Source organism: Bathycoccus prasinos, assembly GCF_002220235.1.
Source record: "Bathycoccus prasinos genomic : chromosome_5".
Lineage (NCBI taxonomy): Eukaryota > Viridiplantae > Chlorophyta > Mamiellophyceae > Mamiellales > Bathycoccaceae > Bathycoccus > Bathycoccus prasinos.
Window position 1 is genome coordinate 506554 of NC_024004.1, and position 21507 is coordinate 528060.

General features: G+C 50.0%; 9 protein-coding genes across 9 annotated transcripts; 4 read left to right on the forward strand and 5 right to left on the reverse strand.

Moving 5' to 3' along the window:
• Positions 1 to 377: 377 nt before the first annotated feature.
• Positions 378 to 4904, reverse strand: Bathy05g02850 (predicted protein; the record flags this gene model as incomplete). The annotated part of the gene is made up of 1 exon (XM_007512916.1): positions 378 to 4904. The coding sequence occupies one exon, from the start codon at positions 4902 to 4904 to the stop codon at positions 378 to 380; it is 4527 nt and encodes a 1508-aa protein (XP_007512978.1).
• Positions 4905 to 5369: 465 nt separating this feature from the next.
• Bathy05g02860 (inositol monophosphatase) lies at positions 5370 to 7943 on the forward strand (the record flags this gene model as incomplete). Its single annotated transcript, XM_007512812.1, has 1 exon — positions 5370 to 7943. One exon carries the CDS (start codon positions 5370 to 5372, stop codon positions 7941 to 7943), a length of 2574 nt encoding a protein of 857 aa, XP_007512874.1.
• Positions 7944 to 8187: 244 nt separating this feature from the next.
• Bathy05g02870 (predicted protein) lies at positions 8188 to 14580 on the forward strand (the record flags this gene model as incomplete). Its single annotated transcript, XM_007513175.1, has 1 exon — positions 8188 to 14580. One exon carries the CDS (start codon positions 8188 to 8190, stop codon positions 14578 to 14580), a length of 6393 nt encoding a protein of 2130 aa, XP_007513237.1.
• A 52-nt stretch (positions 14581 to 14632) lies between these two features.
• On the reverse strand, positions 14633 to 15634 carry Bathy05g02880 (predicted protein; the record flags this gene model as incomplete). The annotated part of the gene is made up of 1 exon (XM_007513044.1): positions 14633 to 15634. The coding sequence occupies one exon, from the start codon at positions 15632 to 15634 to the stop codon at positions 14633 to 14635; it is 1002 nt and encodes a 333-aa protein (XP_007513106.1).
• A 170-nt stretch (positions 15635 to 15804) lies between these two features.
• On the reverse strand, positions 15805 to 16353 carry Bathy05g02890 (unknown protein; the record flags this gene model as incomplete). The annotated part of the gene is made up of 1 exon (XM_007513079.1): positions 15805 to 16353. The coding sequence occupies one exon, from the start codon at positions 16351 to 16353 to the stop codon at positions 15805 to 15807; it is 549 nt and encodes a 182-aa protein (XP_007513141.1).
• A 426-nt stretch (positions 16354 to 16779) lies between these two features.
• On the reverse strand, positions 16780 to 17448 carry Bathy05g02900 (HNH endonuclease; the record flags this gene model as incomplete). Its single annotated transcript, XM_007512886.1, has 1 exon — positions 16780 to 17448. The coding sequence occupies one exon, from the start codon at positions 17446 to 17448 to the stop codon at positions 16780 to 16782; it is 669 nt and encodes a 222-aa protein (XP_007512948.1).
• A 151-nt stretch (positions 17449 to 17599) lies between these two features.
• On the forward strand, positions 17600 to 18535 carry Bathy05g02910 (unknown protein; the record flags this gene model as incomplete). Its single annotated transcript, XM_007513009.1, has 1 exon — positions 17600 to 18535. The coding sequence occupies one exon, from the start codon at positions 17600 to 17602 to the stop codon at positions 18533 to 18535; it is 936 nt and encodes a 311-aa protein (XP_007513071.1).
• Positions 18536 to 18778: 243 nt separating this feature from the next.
• On the forward strand, positions 18779 to 20041 carry Bathy05g02920 (unknown protein; the record flags this gene model as incomplete). The annotated part of the gene is made up of 1 exon (XM_007512893.1): positions 18779 to 20041. The coding sequence occupies one exon, from the start codon at positions 18779 to 18781 to the stop codon at positions 20039 to 20041; it is 1263 nt and encodes a 420-aa protein (XP_007512955.1).
• Positions 20042 to 20119: 78 nt separating this feature from the next.
• On the reverse strand, positions 20120 to 21484 carry Bathy05g02930 (predicted protein; the record flags this gene model as incomplete). The annotated part of the gene is made up of 1 exon (XM_007512878.1): positions 20120 to 21484. One exon carries the CDS (start codon positions 21482 to 21484, stop codon positions 20120 to 20122), a length of 1365 nt encoding a protein of 454 aa, XP_007512940.1.
• Between the last annotated feature and the right edge of the window lie 23 nt (positions 21485 to 21507).

Genomic DNA, 21507 nt, shown 5'->3' on the forward strand with positions numbered 1-21507 from the left:
CGAGGAGGAGGAAAGGGATTTTGACGACGACGACATCGAGAGTACGATGCAATTGGTCATCCTGTGAATGAATAAATATTTTTTTATGCGGGGGAGAAACAACAAAATGTTTTGCTCAAGTATTCATTCCCAAACAAACTGCCAATGAAAACTCTTGGAAATCTCTTTTTCCTCGCTCTTTTGAGAGGAAGAGGAGGAACAGAGCGAAAAAAGGCCCGTCGAGGTAACGTAGTATTTCGGCAGTATTTAGGTGTTCTTACAAAAAAAACGTCTCTATATACGCACGCGCGCGAGGCTATCTATGCGTGGTGAATCTTTTCTCTCTCCTAGTGTGAATACTTTTCCAACAACTGGTTTTGAGTATCTCTCCTCCTTGTTCATTCAGCGGGCACGTACCGAAACATTTGCACTCTCGAGTGTAAGCTGTGGTAGGTCGTTTGACTTTCTGAGGAGGAGGCGGCGTCCGCGCACGCCAACTCGAAGACGAACGCGAACGCGGATTTCCGGCCGCCGTCGAAATCGAACGCGAGTTGCGTTCGCGGCGCGTTTTTTAGAAGCGGGATGCGGAAGTCGCCAATGTGCTCGGCGTCGTCTAAGGTTTCGTTTCGGAAGGAGGAGACGCGGAGGCACCAGAAGAGAGAGGAAGAGGAGGAGGAAATAGAGGAAAGGACGGGGATCGGAGGCGGCATGAATTTGAACCCGTCGACTTCGATCGTTGGCGATGATGTCGGTGGTGATGGTGATGAAGTCGATGGTGAACCCGGTACGCTGAGTAGTTTCCTCGACGATCCTTTCGTCGCGGTGAACGCAACCGCACAGTAAATGTGGCGTCCGCGAAGAGTCAAAAAGTGAGCGTCGTCGGGAGTCTCTTCCGCGACGTCTTTCACGCGTTCTCTCTTCACTCTCGAGCGCGATTTCAATTCTTCGAGGATAGCTTCTGCCGTGTCGTCGCTCTTTGTGTCGTTCACAAGGCGCGAGGATGGAGATTGATCAAACTCTTGCGAAATTCTCGCCGCTGATGCGTTTCCGAACGAAGCGCTGTGCGAAAGAACATCCGCGGATTCGTCTAAAGATATCGCCAAATCGCGAAGGACGGAAAGCTTTGTCAACACGCGCCGTTCGTTCTCGTCGTCCAACCGCTTCTTTTCTACCAAGACCGGTGAGATAGGAACGATATTATGAGAGACCATCTTTTCCGGAGAGGAGTGACTGCCTCCACCGCCGCCGCTGTGGATGGAATCTCCTCTCCCAGTTTCGTTCTTATTCGAGATAGATAACCCCTCCATGGCGGCGGTAGAATCTTTCAAACTACCGCTAAGCTTAGAACCTGCCGTATTGGCGATTGAGTTCGCAAATCCGGCAAATTTACTCGCCGCCGCGGTAGCGACGGATGTTAAACTCGCGGATGAAGTCAACGCGCCGCCGAGTATCGGTGTTTTCGATCGAGACATCGTTTGAGCCTCTTCCGGAAAATACGTCGCGCCTGACATGGTTTTATCCGCAGTAGAAGTCTTTAACGATACATTGCCGACGCTTTGAGACGCATTTGTAGCGTTGCCGACGGCGCTATGCTTCACTGGATTCTCTTTCTGTAATCGAAGATTTTCCAAGATTCGCCTGGCGCGTCGCGTCCGCAACATGGTCGTCGGGTCGAGTTTCTCGGGATCGACGTTTCGTAAGTTTGTAAACTTTGCGTCGCGAAACTTTGACGTCAAACGCAAACGTAAACGCAAAATCTCGAGCATCAAGTTCGCGTTAAGTCGGTCTTCGAAATCTTGGGTATTTGCATGCTCGACAATCTCTACTGCCACGCGCTCGTAGGCGTCTAAAGTAAAGTTTTGCTCGAGATACGCCTCATCTTCCGGGCTTAGTGTACCAACGATATCTTTGTCTGAAATTGACGCGCCATCATCGCCACCAAGTATTTCAACGCGACCGAGCGCCATGGTGAGCGCTAACGCCGACGGTGACGTGCCCACCGTGCGTGGTTCAAACGTCAATTTGATCTTTGATGTGGCGCTTTCGCTGCTCGGAGTAATCTCATTTTGACGTTCTCTGGCGATACCTCCTTCTTGCTCGTAGAACTCGACGTCTTCGAAATTCCTATCCAGTCTCTTATAGCTGTACTTCCACACGCCTTCTTCGGCGTCGAACGGCCCGGCGCACTCTACGAGAGGCAATGCCATCGTCGCATGCGTTGGGATTATTGGAAGCTTGAGTACGATAGAAAATTTCTTCTTCCTACTGGCAGAAAGAAAGGTTACGCGAACGCGACCTGGCGCGAAACGTTCGTTCGCCCCTTTCGGGTCGGTTAGCAACAACCAATTCTCGACACCACCGCTGCTATCGACTTGATCACCAAACTCTCGCACTTCATACGTGAGCGATTCGGAACGCGAGCTTCGTGGACACGGCCAAACCGATTTAAAAAACTGACCGATCGCGACTTTGTCGTTACCATTACTTTCGTTGCCGTAAGAAGAAGCGCTACTACCACTAGTTTCGGATAAACCAGACTCTTCGCCGAGGAAAAAAGATTCCTCGGTGAGCATTTCACCGTTCTGTACTAAATTAATGGCACATCTCGGTGCCGCTAATAATGCACCGAACGAAGCTCGTGACTTCACCACTCTTCCCTTTTCTTCCAGCGGGTCTTGCACCAAGCTTGGAAAGTAATATTTCCGTCGAAGGCCTAAAAACAACTCAAACTGCGTCTGACGGAACCCGTCCGAGACTAAGTTTACGAACCGTCTCTGAACGCTAATACTCAGGTTCGACGCCGTTGACTGCGAAGACTTAAACCGCGAGTTTGAATCGTGACTTGTCGTTGAATCCAACAAATGCATCATCGCCGTGTGCGACGCTCGCGTCGACGTGTAAATCAAAGCGTGTAAATCCCCGTTTTGCAAGTATACCTCCGACGCCGCCGATAAGGCCGCTCGAGACATATTCACTCGCAAAGTGTCCACAGTTCGTTCGAGCCAAACGTACGAGTCTTGCTCGGATGGAAATATCGAATGTTCAGATACGTTTGTAGTCTTATCCATATCGAACAGTTTTCGTTCAGCTTCCTCTTTCTCCTTTTCGCGTATCACGGCGTCGTCCTTGCGTTTTTGAAGAATAGCTTCGCGTTTTGTCTGTCGTTCTTTTCTCTCTTCGTCGACGACTTTTACGAAATCGTCCGGTAACGCCCAAGACGTTGAGCGCATGTTGTGGTCGATGTAAAACGTTCTTCCAGTCGTCGTGTCTAAACGTGACTCCCACCCCTCGGGTAATCGCGCGCTTAAATCTTCATCAGCCGAGCGCAAGAATTGATCCTCTTTCGCCTTCTCCATGAGCTTCGTCGATTGTAACGAGTTACTCTCAGGGTCGGTGAGCACGTCCGCTAATCCTAGACGCTTTGTTTGCTCCGCGAGCAATTGAACTGCAACAAAAAATCCGGCTAAGTTCGTTCGATCTAAAGAATCCGCGCAGTTGTATCTCAACACGCCCGCTTGTTTCCTGAGCGTTATCATTTCCCCCGTGGCTTCGTCGAACGTCCCGTAACCGTAACCGTGCTGTCCAATCTTATCGCGAAGTACTTTCCACATCGCTTCGACTGCACTCGCATCGCCCATACTTTTCACATTCGTGTGCCAATCGAAATTCGTCACCGTCAAGTTTGGATCGTTTGGTAAAATGTTGCGACATAATTCTACGCACTCGTGGAAATGTCTGGACAACTCCGCCTCGGGTTTCCCGGGTGCAATCCGCAACAAGTTCACGCACGCGATCGGGTTGCACTCTCCATAACTTTCGCGCAGTCGGGCAAAATATCGATCGGCATTCTTATACGTGTCTTTAGTCTCCACCTCGATTTGTGCGTCGCCGACGGTTTGTTTGATCTCCTGTTTCCATCGAAGCGGCACGGAACCTCTGCGCCACACGTACGACGTCCAAATAGTTTTTTTCCTACCACTATTACTACCACTACTATTACCATTACTTGAACGCCAGACCATTTGTTCCATCTCAACTTCGTTCCCTGGATTCCCGTCCTCGTTTATTCCTCTCGCTAAAAACCTCGTCCCCGGGTGTAATCGACTCCGTTTCCCAAACACCGCAAAGTGCCACGATCCTTTCTTCGGATCGGTCGCGTCCACTAAAATCTCTCTGCACTCCGCTAAACCTTGAATCATAACTGGAACGTATCGAGACGCATCGTCCTCTAACACATCTCTCAACGGTTTTGCAATCGCCTCGTTCCACACCCACTCGCTTTCCTCCTCCTCCTCCTCCTTTGGCGGCGGCGACGCCAAAGACGAAGAACGAGACGAATCTCGAAACGCTAAACTCTTCCTCAAATCAAACGTCTCGCTATAAAAATGTAACCCATCGATTGGAAAATCCATCAACGCTCTCGCGTGTTCCTTCTCTTGCTCCGTCAATAGTCTCACCGGACTCGAAATTGAAGTCGTTTTAATCCACTTCGTCTCGCAAATCCGAAACACGTCCTCTCCGGTAGGTAATCGCATCGCTTTTTGCACTTTCGTCGCCACCAGCGCGGCGACTTGGTCGCCTAAACGCGCGATGCCTAAAACGCACGTCCCTCTCGTCGCGTTTTTTACTTTCCCGAGTTCTTTGAGGTACGTCAACGCGTCCAAATCGGATGCAAAAAACACGCTTTCCTCCTCCTCGTCGTTTCCCCAACCGCGGGGTCTCTTCACGCGCAAAAGCGCGCCGGATGTCGGACACACTCGCACGACTCTCGCTTTCGGCGCGTATCGAGCGGCGACGAGTACGATGTGAATCTCCGACGCGTCCGATTCTGTCACCACGCACGAGCCTTTCGGGAACGACGAACCATTATCGGAGGAAGAAACATCGTCCGAGGAAGAGGAAACGGCAGCGCTGTGTCGATGCATCTCTCGATGACCTTTCGAGCGAGTTATGATGAGAGAAGTTTATTCGAAGAAGAAGCTATACACGTTTCAAGAACAGTATTCGTCTTTTTCGTCGCAGCAGTCTCGAGATAAAGAAGGCTCAAACATCCTCTCGTGTACTATACGCGGAGCGTTCTTCTTCCTCTCTTTGCGTTTGCGCTTGTGAGTGTGTTTATGTGTATGTGTATTGTGCGTTAAATAATTTGTGCGGAAAATGCTTCATTCTTTCCCCGCGTAATCGCTTTCTCTCTCGCATCTCTGTCGTCCTTTTGTCTCCGTCGTGAGATGCAATTTACGACGTCGTCGCGGTCTCTTGCGTTTTTACCCTCACCCGCGGCGAAGAAGGCTTCTTCTCGCGTAATAACAACGAAAGCGCTTTTATCATCGAAACGGTCTCGTCGTAAACGTCAAATTCTGAATCATCATCATCGAGCGAGAGAAGTGAAAATGTCGACCACATCGTCGTCGGAAATGATTTCCGTGGAACAACTCCTGACGGATTGCATCGAAAGCTGCTTTCTCGGATGCGTCCAAATCCGGGAAGTGCGATCGAAAGGAATATCTTCGGTGCGATCGAAAATCGAAGGCGACGCGCGGTCGGCGTTGACCGAAGCGGACGTGAAAGCGCAAGCGGTCGTTATCGGGAGCTTGAGGAAGACGTACGGTGCGAGATTGAACGTCGTCGGCGAGGAGGACGGGAACGAGGACGCGACGCCGACGGAAAGCGAAGTGTGCGAGAGTTTACGGAAAGACGTGCGGTTTAGCGAGTGCGTGAAGGAGGCGGTGAGAAAAGCGTGCGAAGATGGTGGTTTTCGACAGGGCGAAGACGCGGTTTCGATGGAAGACGTGTGCGTGTTCGTCGATCCCGTGGACGGGACGAGGGAGTTCGTGGAAGGGAGATTGGAGAACTGTCAGTGCTTGATTGGTATTTCCGTGAATGGACGCGCCGTGGCGGGGGCGATTGGGTTGCCGTTTCCAAAAGGCGCGAAAGGGTTTGAGGAGGATAAAGATGACGCGGAGAAATCGGCGATTGTGTTTGGTTTGTGCGGAATGGGAGGCGCGGACGATCCGGAGAGCGATAAAGGCGTCGTCGGGGTGTTTAACGAACATTTACTAGCCGATGGGTACGTAACCACGAGCGAAGTAAATGGAAGTGAACGGTTTTCAATTACCACAGGGGATAGTAAGAACTTACTGTTGAAAGCGAGCGTAGACGCCGTCGTCGAAGCGGCGAAGGAAAACCAATCGTATTTACAGGACATAGATAGACCTTTAGTCGGAGGCGCGGGCAGTAAGATTGTCAACGTCGCGTTCGGTAAAGCCGACGTCGCGTTGATGCATCCGACGTGTTTGTGGGATAGTTGCGCACCAGAGGCTGTTTTGAAAGCGGCTGGAGGGTACGTGTCGGATTTTTTCGGCGCGCCTTTGTGTCACAGTAAAGACGCGAGGACGGTGGAAAACAATCTCGGGATCATAGCATCTATGCCGAGAGAAAAGACGCCGAAGAGAGCGGAAATGTGCGCGAAACTGCGCGAGAGCGAGACTTTGCGCGCTTTGTTCGGCAAAGAGGCGGGTTTTTCCGAGGACGGTAGTGTAAAAAAGAGCGACGTTCAAAAAGCTCAAGCTTTTGACATCGCGAGAGCGTTGGACGGAGCCCCGTTGACGGTAGATTATTTAAACGACGAGATTCTTTGTAGTTTGAGTAGGAAAAGCGCGTACTCGGACGACGACGAGAAAACTGACGATGTCATGTCCATGACCTCATCGAACGCGTTAGTTTCGTACTCAGTAAACGAAGACACCGCGGTTCGAGGATTGATGTCCGACGCCGTTCGAATACACTTGGAGTGGAAAGACAACTCGGAAAAATCGAGGACGCCAAAATCGTTATTTTATAAACGCGTGGACATGCAAAGTCTCGCGCACGTTCGTTTGAAGAAAAGTACCGCGCCGATGAAAATTGGACGCGACGTGAGGTCTTTCTACGTCGAGTCTGCGTTCCTTTCTTCGAACGCGGCGAGAGCTTTGCACTCCGCCGGCGTCGGCGTGCCCAGATGCTACGCCTCGGCGTTTCAACTCAACGAAAATTCCTCCGTGGACTCGAAATTCGCGCTGTGCTTGGAAGATTTCTCGCCTGAGGACGGGTGGTACCAAGAAAAGTCGCTCAACTTGGCGCAAGCGAAAAGCGCCGTTATCGCTTTGGCGAGAATGCACGCGTTTTTCCTACCCGACGCAAACTATTTGAAAGAATCAGAAGAGAACATTCGGGAATTAGAAAGCGCCGTCTGGCGCTCGGGAACGTACTGGCAACCGTCCATGCAAACCATGGACGAGCAAGTCGCGAATCTTCCTCAACGATGGGAAAATTACTTGAAATCCTTCGAAAAGGAAATCGCCGAACACGTACCGAAAACCAACGACATCGGTACCGTCGGCGAGCGGTTACAAAAAGTTGCGGTGGCCATTGGAAACGAAGCGTTTCCGTTCGACGTTGACGATATCGCCTCCGTTCCAGAAAGACTTCGAAAGCAGCGCACCATCGCTCACGGCGATCCAAAGGCGGGCAACATTTTCTTAAAAGAATCGTCATCGTCTTCGTCGTCGTACGACTGCGGTCTCATCGATTTTCAATGGTCCGGCTTCGGTCTTCCCGGCACTGACCTCGGCCACTTCATCTGCGCCTCCGTCACCGCCGACGCGCTCTTCGACGACGGCCAAACCTTAATCGACGTCTACTACGAAAACTTTTGCACCTTTGCTACTGAATTCGGCTGCGGTGCAAACGTTTCCGAATCCATACTCACCAAAGACGAACTCCGGCGTCAAGTCGACGTTTCCATTTTAGACACCATGCGGTGCATCTTCGGCTACCAATGGCACCGCGCGAAAGCCTCGCCAGATATGTTAGAGAGGAATAAAAACAGCGTAGGGAGGAACTCGTACAATAAATGCACGTTCAACGCCGTGTGGGTCATGCGAAGGTGCGACGAGTTGCTCCGATTGAATGCTTTCCATCGATAGCTTTTAGAGCCTTGTTTCTACCAACCAATAATCAAGCTAGACCTATACTAAGAATACTATGCTATCTAAAACTATTCTCTAAAACAAGTCACTAAAGATCCAAGAGCAGGTACAGACCTGCGGAACTGTGATTTATTCGTAAAGGACAGACAGACAGAAATTCAAATTTTCTCTCAACACTTCACAACACACACGCGCTTTGTTTTATAAAAGCAAGAAAGAGAGAGACGTAGAAATCACACTCATGGACCGACCAACGCTCTCGTCACCTCCGAAAGACTTCTCGCAAAAAGAGGAGCTGTCGACGTCCACGACCACGCAAACGACGGCCACGCGAGGCGTCGGAGAGAAGTTTCAAAGTTTAAGCATCGACTTTTTTGGAAACAAGTGCGCGAACGACGACGACGACGACGGTTTGACGACGACGAGGAATACGAAGAAGAAGAATGCGAGAAGCGCGAGAGGAAGAATGAAACGAGAGGACGGACACGTTCCGAGCGGGTTTCGCGCCGTCCACGGGGAGCCTTTTCCCGCGTTTGAGTGTTATTCAATACCCGATGAGGAAAAGAAGAATCGAGACGAGAAGAAGAATACAAAGAAGATTTTTATGCTCTTTCCTGGCAGTCGGTTGTCCGCGAGGAGGAACGCGCGCGCGAAAAGAGCATATAACGCCGAACACGATGAGATTGTCGCGTTGGAAGAAGGAACGACGAATACTTTGGTTTGGATGTCGTCGTCGGAATACGGGCGAACGGTTCGCGCGAAACTGGCGCTTCCGAGCGACGTTTTAGACGTTCAGTTTTGTAGGTTTGGGCTTTCGAGAAGCGGCGGTGCGGGAGGCGCGGCGAGTTTGTGCGCGTTGCACGAAGACGGCGTTTTGGTGTATAATCCGTTATCGGGAGATATTTTGGACGTGCCGAGACCAGAGGGGTGTCGGGAGATGTGGCCGTGCGCGTTTGGTTTAATATTCAGGAGGGAAGAGGACGGGAAGTTGTTTTTGGTGGAGCACCCGACAGATGCGCCGCACGAGTTGAAAAGAATTGGCGGTGATGGAAACGATCACAGTGAAGTAGATATATCTGGCGTAGAAATTGTTTGGAGTGATTTGGATGACGCGCTCATCGTGTGCAGAAATGTTGCATCAAATACATTTTGCGTGTTCCGAGCGGAAACGGTCTCGGACCCGTCTTCGATTGATATCGAAGCGAATTTAGCGACGAATTTGATTTATAGAGAGAAGTGCGTGGCGTTGTTTGAAGCTTGGACGGAACCTACGAACACGCAAGATAACGTTGAGTTCATCAAAGCGAGAGGAATGGAAGTAGAGTTCGCAGAGTCGACGGGAGCGGGCGGGTCCAGGCGTTTGCATTTTTGTTTCCCTGAGATAAAAATGCGCACGAGTATCGATTTGGCACCAATGACGATAAACAAAGCGAAGAAAAAGAACAGTCGTCACGAAAGGTCCACACAAAATTGGGTGCTCTCGGGAACACCGTGTGCATCAATTACGAGCGTCCAGTCGACAAGAGCGCCGTATTTAGACATTCTCGTCGTCGGTGAGGACGACTGCGTTGAATTGTATCGCGATAGCAACAACGAAGACGTTCTGGTGTGTCGTTTGGCAGTTTTGCATTCGAACGAAGGCCAGGCTATCGATACCGACGACCAAGCAAACGCGGGCGTTAATCGATCGGCAATAGTTAAGTGCACGGGTAAAGTTTGGGGATCGATAGGTAATCTCGTTAACGTCGACGTCTCGGAAGATGCGAAGAGAAGGACGCTTAGATGTATTCTCCCTGGCCCTCCTTCGGACCCGGCGGTAAGGAACGTTATTGATGCCATGGTTGAAAGCGATGATAAGTCCTTGATTTTATCTAGATTTTATGAGAAATACTGTGCGGGTTCGTTGCAAGCAGATGCGGAATGGGCGAGTTTTTGCACCGTCGCGAAAGAGTCGTGTGGGTTCCTTGTAGGGGTAGAGGAGGAGAAAGATGACGCAATGGCAACAACATTACAAGACGAAAAAGAAAATATCAACAAGAACGAGATGTCAATTCTAGAAGACGACGATGCAAATTGGCAATTCACTATAGAAAGTGATATGCATTCGAAATACGCGAACTCTTTTGCCTTTTTGAGAAAGCTCGAAAACAGAAAATCGACTGACTCGAATAGAGGCGGTTCTGTGAAGGACAAACAAACTACGAGACTAGAGCGCAATAGGCAAACGACGGCAGAAGTGACATCGGCATCAACGATATCGTTGTCCATATTGCGTGATCCGAATGCGTTTTTAGAAGCCTTGCACGTTGCCTATGAATGCGCAAAGCTCGATACGACACAACGTTTGACGACGCTCGTGAAACTCGGCGCGCTAATTAGAGAGCTGGCGTCAGGGTTAGGGCATGGGAATTTACTCGCGTATCATTCGCTCGAGTGTGGTAATCCGATTGCAACGGATGTAGAACATGTTACTAATGAACACAAGATTTTTGACGTGATCAAAGCGTGCGAAATGGCTTTGAAAGGTACCTTGACAGAAGAGTACCTTCCGAAGGTTCTCGGTAGGGTTGTTTGCGATGACATGTATCGAATCGAGTCGAGCAACTCGAGCATTTGCGATTGGGCTAGCGATGTCCTTCGATGCTGCCACGAGCTTTCCCCAATGCGAGCATTCGCTGACCTTGATGATAACATCAACTTGAGGAGTGACAGAGATCGTTACAGAATGGAATCGAAGTTTGCTTTCAGGCATCTCGAGACGTCGAACCGATTCGCCTATCTCGCCGCGCAGAGAAATTTTACGCTCGCGAGAATAGCCCGTTTACCATCCGGTTTACAGTTGTGCTTTCGTTCGGCATTGCGGCTAAGTCGCGAAAATCCGCCTAGAAATTGGCCATCTTCGGCGTATCTTCTCATCGGGAGAGACGATATGGCGGAGCTTTCCACGCGCGACGCTGCGGCGAAACATAAAATGTACGCCATCGCAAATAGGAAAATTGAATCGTCCCGCGACGGTATCGATGACGATGATGATGACGATAACTTTGGAACGAAAATTGCGTCTGCGCGAGCTTCCGCATCGTCTGCCGTCGGTTTGAAATCCGCCGATGACGCTTTCGATGCGTACGACGGAATGGATCACATCGAGGCGTTTGTCGGTCCGCTTCGGTTTCCCAAAGATAGGCGCATCGTTGAGTTGAGGAATCTACTCGCCACGGCACGTCCAGCGCCCATATACTTGGGAAATCCGAACGCATCAAATGTAGATGGTGACGATGACGACCAAGAAGGACAAAATACATCGGCTGTAAATGAAGATGACCCGAACGCGGCTAGTGATCCAGACGCTGTGACGCAGCAACAGGCAAAGTTGTGGGCGCGTGCCACTCGAACGTCTGCAGCACCGGTCGGGAGAGGTGCGGCGACGCTGAGAACTTTGCGTCCAAAGCCTACGGAACCATTGAAAGTTCCGAAATTGTGTTTCTCTGGAACATTACCGGCGCAACGAAACGCAGTCTTAAGATTAGATTTGAACGCGAATCCCAAAGCCAAGGCGGATTTCACAGATTGGCCCGATTTTCACAACGGCGTCGCCAGTGGTTTAGCTTTGAAAGCCGCCAATGAAATTAACGACCTAAACGGAGAGTCTACATCCAACCGTAACAACAATAATAACAATGATGGTGAAGTTACTCGTTCTTGGATTGTTTTCAATCGACCAAAGCAGGCGAGTCATTCGCACGCCGGCGCGCTCATGGCGCTCGGCTTGAACGGCCACCTCTCCAGAATGACGGCGACAGACTTGTACAGATATTTAGCGCAAGAACATGAAGCTACGACGGTTGCGGCATTAATCGGTATAGCTGCGGCAAATCGAGGTACCGCTGACCCGGCCACGGCACGCGTGTGCTTTTTGCACTTACCAGCTCGACATCCGTTATCGTTCCCGGAGCTCGAACTTCCCGCGCTCGTTCAAGCCGCCGCGTTGCTTTCGGTTGGTATTTTACACGAAAGTACGGCGGATAGAATGATGGTTGAGATTCTTTTGGCTGAAATTGGCGCGCAGCCGTCTGGTGAGCGTGGCGATTTCGGCCGCGAAGGCTACACGCTCGCCGCAGGATTCGCGCTTGGATTGACCACTTTAGGGTTGGGGGACAACGCCATCGGTTTGGCCGATTTAAAGATTAAGGAGCGTTTGCGACGATACGCTATTGGAGGTTCTGCACACGCGAAAGGATTTTCTGGTAACTATGGAGGTGCGAATGGTCCTTCTCTTCGCAAAACGTCGACTTATTACTCCGACGGTAGCTCGGGCGGCAGCAAACGCGTCGACGATAAGTACATCAATTACGACCCAGTCATGGCTACTTTCGAAGAAAGTGAATATCAAACGGAAGATGATATGATGATGAATGGTAGAGCTGGGGGTGGTACTGGCGCAGGTGGTGGCGGATCTATGAGTAACGGTTACGTGCTTGAAGGTAACGTGGTCAACGTGGACCTTTCCGCCCCTGGAGCGATGCTCGCGCTCGGGTTGATGTATTTGAAAACGAACGACGAAGACGCTGCGGAACATTTGTGCGTCCCATCAACGCGGTACGAGTTAGATCACACGCAACCTGATTTCGTTTTACTTCGTGTTGTCGCCAAATCGCTCATTTTGTGGGATTCCGTACGACCGACGAGGAAATGGGTCGAGTCGAACTGTCCGAATCTCTTGAAACGGTCCGCGAAGGACTTGGATCGAGGGTACATAAAAACAAAAGATATCGTGAAAAAGACTAATAATACTTCGAGCGAAGACGATGTAGAAGGAGACGACACCGATGACGACGAACAACCGAGAAGTTTTCGTGAAGGTTCCGACCGCGAAGCGGAAGCGCAGGCTCGCGTCCACGCCATCGCCGGCGCGTGTCTGTCCTTGGGTCTTCGGTACGCGGGTACAGCGGACGAAACGGCGGCGAATACTTTGCGCCATTACTGCTTACAGTTTCTAGAATGGAAGAAAGCGGCTTTGAATGCAGGTGAACGCAAAGCGGTTGTCGATAGACCAACTTTGGAAAAATGCGTCGGATGCTGCGCGATGGCTGCCGCCACAGTCATGGCGGGAACCGGTGACGTCCCCACGTTGCGTCTTCTCAGGCACTTGCGCGCGAGACTCGAAGCGCCCGAATCGAATCAAGCGCAATCCTCGAACAAAGAAAAGGATAAAAATAAAAGTGGAATGTCTTATGGTGCACACATGGCGATTCAAACTGCCATCGGGTTTCTCTTCCTCGGCGGCGCCGCTCGAACGTTTTCGACCGAAAATGATGCCATTGCGTATCTTTTAATCGCCATGTATCCGAGATTTCCAACCGACACCAACGACCACCGGTGCCATTGCCAAGCGTTCCGACATTTGTACGTGTTAGCGAGTCGAGAACGATTGTTAACGACAGTTGATGTGGAATCGAAAGCACAAACGTCTGCGTCGGTGGAAATTGAGGTCCTCGTCGACGCAAAAAGAAGGAAATATAAAACCATCAAAACGACGACGCCGTGTTTGGCACCCGATACAAAATCCATTCGAGAAATCCGCGTGACTTCTAAGAACCTCTGGCCGACATCGAGACGTTTTTTTTTCTGTATAGGAGAAGATATAAAGAATCGAATCGTCAACTTGGAAATACCAGTCATGCAACGTCTTCGGGGCGATATTGCGGTCCAAAGTAACGATGCGTCGGACGACGTGAACGCGGCGTCTTTACGTCCACCCATCATCGATGCTTTCCTTTCCGTTGGCGGTGACGGCTATAGCTCCGCATCGCTCGACATTGAACTCATTCGTAACGAAGGCGGCGGTTCAAATTTGAACCCGCGAACGCACTCTGAAATGTTTGGATTTGATGCCTTATCAAACGCCTCAGTTTTGTTACCTCCAGATTTCAAACGGAGCAGGATTGATAAGAGTTGGATTGATCGCGTAAACTTCTCTAAAGCTGCACAACGCGAGTGCACGAGACGTGAGATTCCAGACGCGTTGCCATGTTATGTGGACTTGTACAGTGCGCTCGAGCATCTCGCCGCAGCTTGTTCGGATGTTAGTGATGACAACCGCGCGATTGGCGAAACAGACGTTCGAAAATTTTCCGCGTTTACATCGGATGTGAAAATCTTGCAGACGTTTCTAGAGTCTCGATGTTTCACCAACGAATCGAATTTAGTAGACACCACGAAAACGACGTCGTTTTCAAAGTTTATCTCGCTTATGCGCAACATGAGCGATATCGGAGACGATTCCAACGACGCGTTAGCGACGATGGCGATTCCAGCCAAATTAATCAACGCCATTCGAAGTTCGACGGAAATTTTGGTAGAGCAAAGAACGAGAGCGTATCTTTCGCGAGCGATTGCGTCTGAAGACGATGGATTTCAGCCAAGTAGCGGTGGTGAATTGTTGTGTGCGTATTCGAGATTACTCGAATTACCGTCTCTGAGTATTTTAAAAGCCGCCACGCGTCTCGCCATGGACACGTTTGGAGACGTTTCAGCGGCGTCTCTGGCTTATGCGCTCGCGGAAACGACGAAGAATGCGGGGAAGGTACCGTCCTCGAGCCTTTTAGTAAAGTTTGCGAGTTTATTTAGTTCATAGTTCATAAATAGCGCATACATATAGATACAAACGTGTGCTTAGATGATGATAGTTACTGCGAGCTTTGCTCTTCGCCTGCGCCATCTTCGCTCTTTACCTCTTCACCAGATTTCGTGGATGCCACTTCCCCGCAATTCAACAAGGTCACTTTCGCAAACGGTTTTCCAAAGCTTTTCTCGGAAACCAACGCTCTTTTATCTCCGATGCTCTTCGCAACTTGGAAAAACGGCGAATCGCTGTTATCTGGCACCGTCGGCAAAGAACCAATCTGCGCTAAAACATCAAACCCGCTAATAACCTCCCCAACTACCACATTCGTCACGTCTAAATCCTCCGAAGGCGCGTACGTGATCGAAAAGCTCGTCCCGTTTGGCTCCGGCGGCAACGGTTCATACACCCTCTCAAACTTCCCTCTGTTCGACACCAACTTCGATTTCGGCTCTGGTTTCGGCATTCTCGGATCGTCTCTCACCTGAACGCTCACCAAATTCGCCCGGTCGTGTTTCATTTTACCCAAATCCATCAACAACTCTTCATTCGTCAATCCTCCCGGCACGGTATTAATCGCCTCGCCCGTCCCGGGCGCTTCAAACTTGGCAATCGCGGACGAAGTAATCCACAAAGGCGTCTCGACCGTTTCGTCCTCGTTCTCCTCGATCCCAATGATTGGTTTTCGTCGATACGAAAGCCCTTGGATTCCTTTCGACAGAGCCAGGAATCTTCGCGCGGTTATTGATTCGTTTCCGTACACGCCAACCACGACTCGGCCGATTTTTGTCCCATCGATTGCAAATTCAAAGAACACTTGATTCGTAATCAACTTTTGATGTTTCGTTTCATCATCATCCAAAGCCGCCGCCCACGCGTTGAACGCGTTCGTTGGGAAAACGAAAGCAGAAGATGTGAGCATCATTAGGTCTCTTCTTCTTCTTCGCGGGTGGTTAAACGCAGTTGTGGTGGTTTCCTCGTCGTCCTCGTCTCGGGAAAGAATGGATTCGATGGTGCATCCATTTTTGATGTTGCGAGGAGGAGGTCTCCTCTCGCGCCGCGTCATGAACGCCGCTCTGGACGATACCGAGTTTAAGGACGACGACGACGAGGAGGAGGAGGAGGAGGAGGACGAAACGTGCGCGAGAGAACGCATCATCATCATCGAAATAAAGCGAGTATAATCAAACTTGAATGAGCGAGTAAATTGTGAAGATATTTACACCGAAACAGAATCTAAAAAATGCCACTCGAAGCGCCGCCGGGCGGCGCTAACACTCTGGAGGAGTTCCTTCCGGTTAAAAAGTTCCCAACGTTTTGCGAATTCGAACGCACGTAGTTATTGTTGTTATTGTTTTCGTTGCTCAGTGGCACGCGATTAAGCGTGGTAGTACTATTCCCGGTGTTGGTGTTGTTCTTCGTCGAGGAGGAAGGCGGTCCGAGACTACTCGTGGTGGTCTTTGTCTTGACCGCCAGTACGCTCACGCCGCGCGCGATCATCTCTTCCAATCTTTCCACCAGCGTCTCTTTACACCCGGCGGGCTGAATGTTATTGTATCGGCAAAGTATTCTCAGGTCTGGTAAAGTCATCGATTTTAGCGCGGACGGGTCGATCGTGCTCGACGTTTCCTCTTCGTTGTGTCTCCCCGAAACAGTTGGGAAAGACGGTTGGGCAGCTAATCTGGACGCCCCTCCGAGATACGCCTCCTCCTCTTCCTCCCCCAGCGTGAAACTTTGCGTCCCACCGGGCGCTTGTAAAACCCTCGAGGTATTTCTACCGGTCATGACGTTGCCGCAGTTTTGGTCGCCGCCGGAGGCGAACGCGTTCGCCGATATTGCCGTTCTGTGTTCATAACACCAAAGCGATAGTTCCCCGTTAAAAAAGTGAAGTGCTTCGGGAAATGCATTTATATTCTCGCGGCGAAAGAGAGGAGAGAAAAAGTAAAAAGGAACTGAGAAAGAGTAAGAATAATACCAAAGAAACACTTACGTGTTGTCGTGACCGAAGTACGCGTGCATTTTACGAGCGTATGTATCCGTGATGAAAGAGGTGTGGTGGTAACAGAATGGCGTTTTGAGAAATGTTTTGACTTTTTGTAAATTTTGACTGTGCAGCTGCTCATTTTGTCTCTCATTCAGAAGTGTTCAAGTGTTCTTCGAGTGGAGAAGTTGTTCTCGACGAAGCATCCGAGGAACATCGGCGTTTTTATCTCAAAATTTGACATTAATCAAGAGGTACCCCAAAGCCGTACGGATTTCTTCCTGCTTCAACAACTCATTGCCTTTGCGTTTGTTACATGTCGCGCACGCGGTCGTTAAATTCGTCCACGACCTTTCGCCGCCTTTCGACCGCGGAAGGATATGGTCGATGGTCAAATCGTCACTCGCGTATCGTCGTCCGCAATACGTGCACACGTGATGATCTCTAATAAACACGTTCTCCCTCTTCAACGCGACCCACTCAATCTTTTCATCAAATCGACAACTATTTAAAATATGCAAAGTTTTAAGTGTAACAGGCGCCCCGTTGTCGACGACGTATTTCAAAATCCCACAATCGTCGACATTGTTATAATGGATACTTGCCGCTACATTTGCGGTTCCTTTTGAAAACGAATAGTGAAGATGCTCGTGCGCGTAGCGAACCATCTCCAACTTGCGGGTTTGTTGTATGATTGTGTTTATATGCGTCGGAACGTGATCCAAGGAAAACGCAAGAATTTGATAGTCTTTCGCCGAGAGAACTGTTTGCATCGCCACTCGACTCTCTCGATTCACTCGCCTCAACGTGACTCGTTCTCTTTTCCACAGTTTAGGTAACACGTGCTTTTCGAACACCTCTCGCTGCTCTAACGTGAACACTTTAAACAGCACAGACATGTTTGTATTCCTCTTTCTCTTCTTCTTTCGAATGCTCGTATTTTTTGACGACTCGTCTCGATATTTTTTTCGTATCTAAAAAATACTTCACAAAAGTAACAAACACATATCACACAGCAACATTCATTCATCAACAGCGACATCATCCACGATGTCTTCTCAAAGCAAATCGCTCAATGCGATGACACTTCTCGTCCTCGCGACGGCGATGTTGTTTTCGGTTGGTTTTTTAAAAGGAGTTGAAGGAAGAAAACTTCTCCAAGAAGAAGAAACGTTCCCAAGCGAAGATATTCTCGAAGAGCAAGATCTGATAGGAGAAGAGTACGCGATGGCAATGGCACCAGCGCCGGCACCAGCACCTACAATGATGACGATGGAGGAAGAATCGATCGTTGTTGAAGGAGAAGGAGAGGTTCCAGCGAAGCGCCGTCGATCGCTTTTGCAAGAACTCGGGAACGGTCCAGTTCCGAGTGGTGAGGAAATTCTTGGAGAAATCTATGACATCTACGACGAGATGTTCGCGCCGGCGCCGGCGCCGGCGACGACGACGGAAGAAGGGGAGATTTTACCACCGGTGAGGAGAAAGTTGCTCCAGATGATGGAGGGTATGATGCCGGATATGACTGGGATGCCGGATCCGTTACCTTCAACCGGCGACGGCGCCATGGACGAAGGCGAGGCGCCTTCGCCGGCGCCGACTGCCACGACCGACGAAGAGATTCTCGACGAAGAAGTTATTCCGCCGGTAAGAAAGTTGCTTCAAGAAGAAGGTGACGTCATAATGGACGAAGTTATCGCAGTTCCGCCGACAGAAGCACCTATCGCCGAAGCACCCGCGCCGGCTCCAATTGAAGACATCGGGATGATCGTCGAAGAGACTCCCGGTCGAAAGCTCCTCCAAGAAGAACTCGAACCGCAACCAGTAATAAACGGAGAAGAAGAACAAGAAGTACCGCCAACGACGGAAGAAGAAGAGGCTACCGCCGAAGCACCGTCCCCAATCATCGGTACTTTTGAAATAACAACAATCACCGGCACCATCACTGCCGCGGAAGATTATGACCCAGACATGACGGGGCCAAACTAAAAGCGGCGAGAGCAAGACGGTGAGACGGAAAGAATCTCAAAGAAAGAAAAACGAGAGACAAATGTACAAGTGTACACGTGCACGCTTTGCAATTACGACGAATTAAACTTTTAACAAGTTTAAAAGAGAGAGAGAGAGAGATAGAGAGAGAGATGTGCGTCTCGCGTAAAATGTTGTGAACTCAAACTCCTTCCCTCTTAATACTCCACTATAAAACTCAATCCCCCCATTTCTACAAAGAGCATGAACGGGGAACTCGCGTTCGCGTACGTCGGCGAATATTCCAAGCAAAACCCAAACGTACCTCACGGACACGGGTCTGTTCTGTACCACGACCAAGGTGGGCTGTATCAAGGTCGCTTTCGAGAAGGAAAACGACACGGACAAGGGGAGTTGATTTTAGGGGATTCCCCGTTCGAGGAAAACGCAAAAACGTCCTGCGCGAAGTTTAAAGGCGAATGGAAGGACGATTTGTTCGATGGAAATGAGAATGAATTCTCCAACGGACAAGGGTTGAAGCTAACGGGAACGTGGAAAAGAGGAGAGATTCAGTTCGGGGTGGAAATCGACGAAGAGGATGGTAATGTGGTCGTGTACCACGGCAGTTACAGAGAGAAGAAAAGAGAAGGGAAACTGTGCTACGAACGCGCGCGGGACGGCGGCGAAATTTTCGGAGGGTTTAAAGAAGGAAAGATGCACGGCTGTTGCGTGTACGTGTATCCAATGAGTAGCAGCACTAGGAGTAAATCGAATAATTTAGCGAAAGAAAGTGTGTTAGAGTATTGGGACGAATCGAATCGACCGGCGTTGCGTGGGATTTTCGTCGAAGGAAGGTTGCTGAAGGATACGGCGGAGTATTTCGAGAAAGGCTTGAGCAGAGAGAGTGTGAAAGAATACATAGAGAACACGCCGGTAAAATCAGCTATTCGAGGATGCGTATTTGAGGATGATAAGAGAGATCCGAGGGAGCGGGATATAGTGGAGATGGTGAAGGGTAAGTTGGTGGCGAGGAAAGACGTGAGATGGAGCGGGAAAGACACAAAGTCGGTAGAGTTTGTGGCGTTAGTGACGGGTACTCTCGTTCGACACGATAAAGGTGCGAGTAAAGTGAGGTGGTTTCCAGAGCAAAGAATCACTGTTTTGGACGATTTAACTTCCTCAGATGAAGATGACGATGACGATGGCAACGGTCGAGGGAAAAAGAAGGGAAGGAAGACGAACGACGGGGGAAATGTCGCCATCGGAGGCTACTTTTTTGAATACGATGGGAAGTTAGAACACTCGTTGGGGTGCGAGGCAACTATCGTGCGGAATGCAAGAGACGCAAACGTTAAACGCCGCACGTATTTTAGCCCGTATCTAGGTAAATGCATAGCGCTCGTCCCTACTCGGCACATCAAGAAAGGCGAGGATATCAAGGTTCTTCCCGATTATGCCGCCGGCCATCGCCTTGGACCGAAACGGTATCGTTCTCTAGTCACACGTGAAGAAGAAAAAGAAGGGTGATACCAGTATGTATAGTAAAAATAATAACTACTACCTGGTAGGTACCTAGTACCAGTATCTAATACATATACAAGAATGCTAAAGCAATCGTCGTCGAACAACCGTTCCGGATCGAGACGCGTGTCCGACTTCGTTCACCGCCGCTATGTACCAACACTTCTCAAACACTCTAATTCTATCGCCAAATCCTCTCTGTTCCATGATCCACTTGACGTACGGAAACGAAATCTGGTCTCTTCCGAATGGTGAGCGCAAGATTTCGTGCGCCCACCTGGCGCTTAACTCGAACCCAATCGCATTCGTCCTTCGAATGAACAACCCCGTATCCGGCAATCCTTTCCCTTGGAACCCTTCCTCTTTATACCTTTTCACGGTTTGACTCAACCATCGGCTTCGATCCGAATCGTACGTCTCGTTTACGCTCAACGCTCCGTGAAACATCTTCGTCAACTTATCCGCCTCCGCAAACACATCCTCCCTGACATGATTCTCACTCACCGCCACGTCAAACTCGTACGGCCTTTCGTGTCTCTTCACCCTGGTAATCTTCGGGTGCGTGTTCGCTCTCAACAAGACATCAACCACCGCCGTCGCGTCTTCGCTCAACTCTAGCTTTGAATCAATCCACACGGTCACTTTACTCTCCGGAAAATGAAATGGCAACAACGCTTTCACTAATCTCGCTTTCATTCGACTGTCCGGGAACCCCGGGTGTGAATACTCGACCACGTTCCAAGCGTCGAAACACCCGCTCTGGTACCCAAACTTTTCAATCGTCGGCTTATCCACAAACGCCACAAAACACACGTCATCTTGCTTATACCGAGTCGGATCCGCACCAATCGGTCTGTGCAACGTATCCTGCGCGCCAAACGACGCAGTCACGACCACAATCTGGCAATACCGAAACCTTGCCAACTGTTCGTCGATGAACCCGTCGCGCCCGCTAAACAAAATCGAAATCGCTTTCCGGCCTACCGCTTTATCCGTATCATCGAACGCGCCGAAATCTTTCCCCTCGTACGCGTACTGCTCCAACTCCTTCAACTTCCCAACCGGAGGAAGCGAGACTAACACCTCCTCAAACTTCACCTTCTTTATCGCCCTTCCTTCCTCGTCTCTCCGTCTCTGGTAATGAAATCGAGACGACACTTGCATCTGCTTCTTAAACTTCTCCGAACACTGCGTCCGCCATCCAGGTTTCGCTTTAAACAGGTCCTCGCGTAACACGCTCAGCGTTTTCGTCTCGCACAGAGGCGGTAACCTGTTCGGGTTCACGTCTTTTGCTCCTCCCAAGCCAAAGGAAAGTGAGACAAAATCGGACGATTTTTGCATCACATCGAGCACCGCGTCGTGGAGCACGGAGACGAACGCCGCCACGAAAAGGACGAACAAAACTCTTAGCAAGAGAGTTTGACGTTTGCTTCGTTTGTTCTTCACCATCATCGCACAAAGAAAAGGCGGGA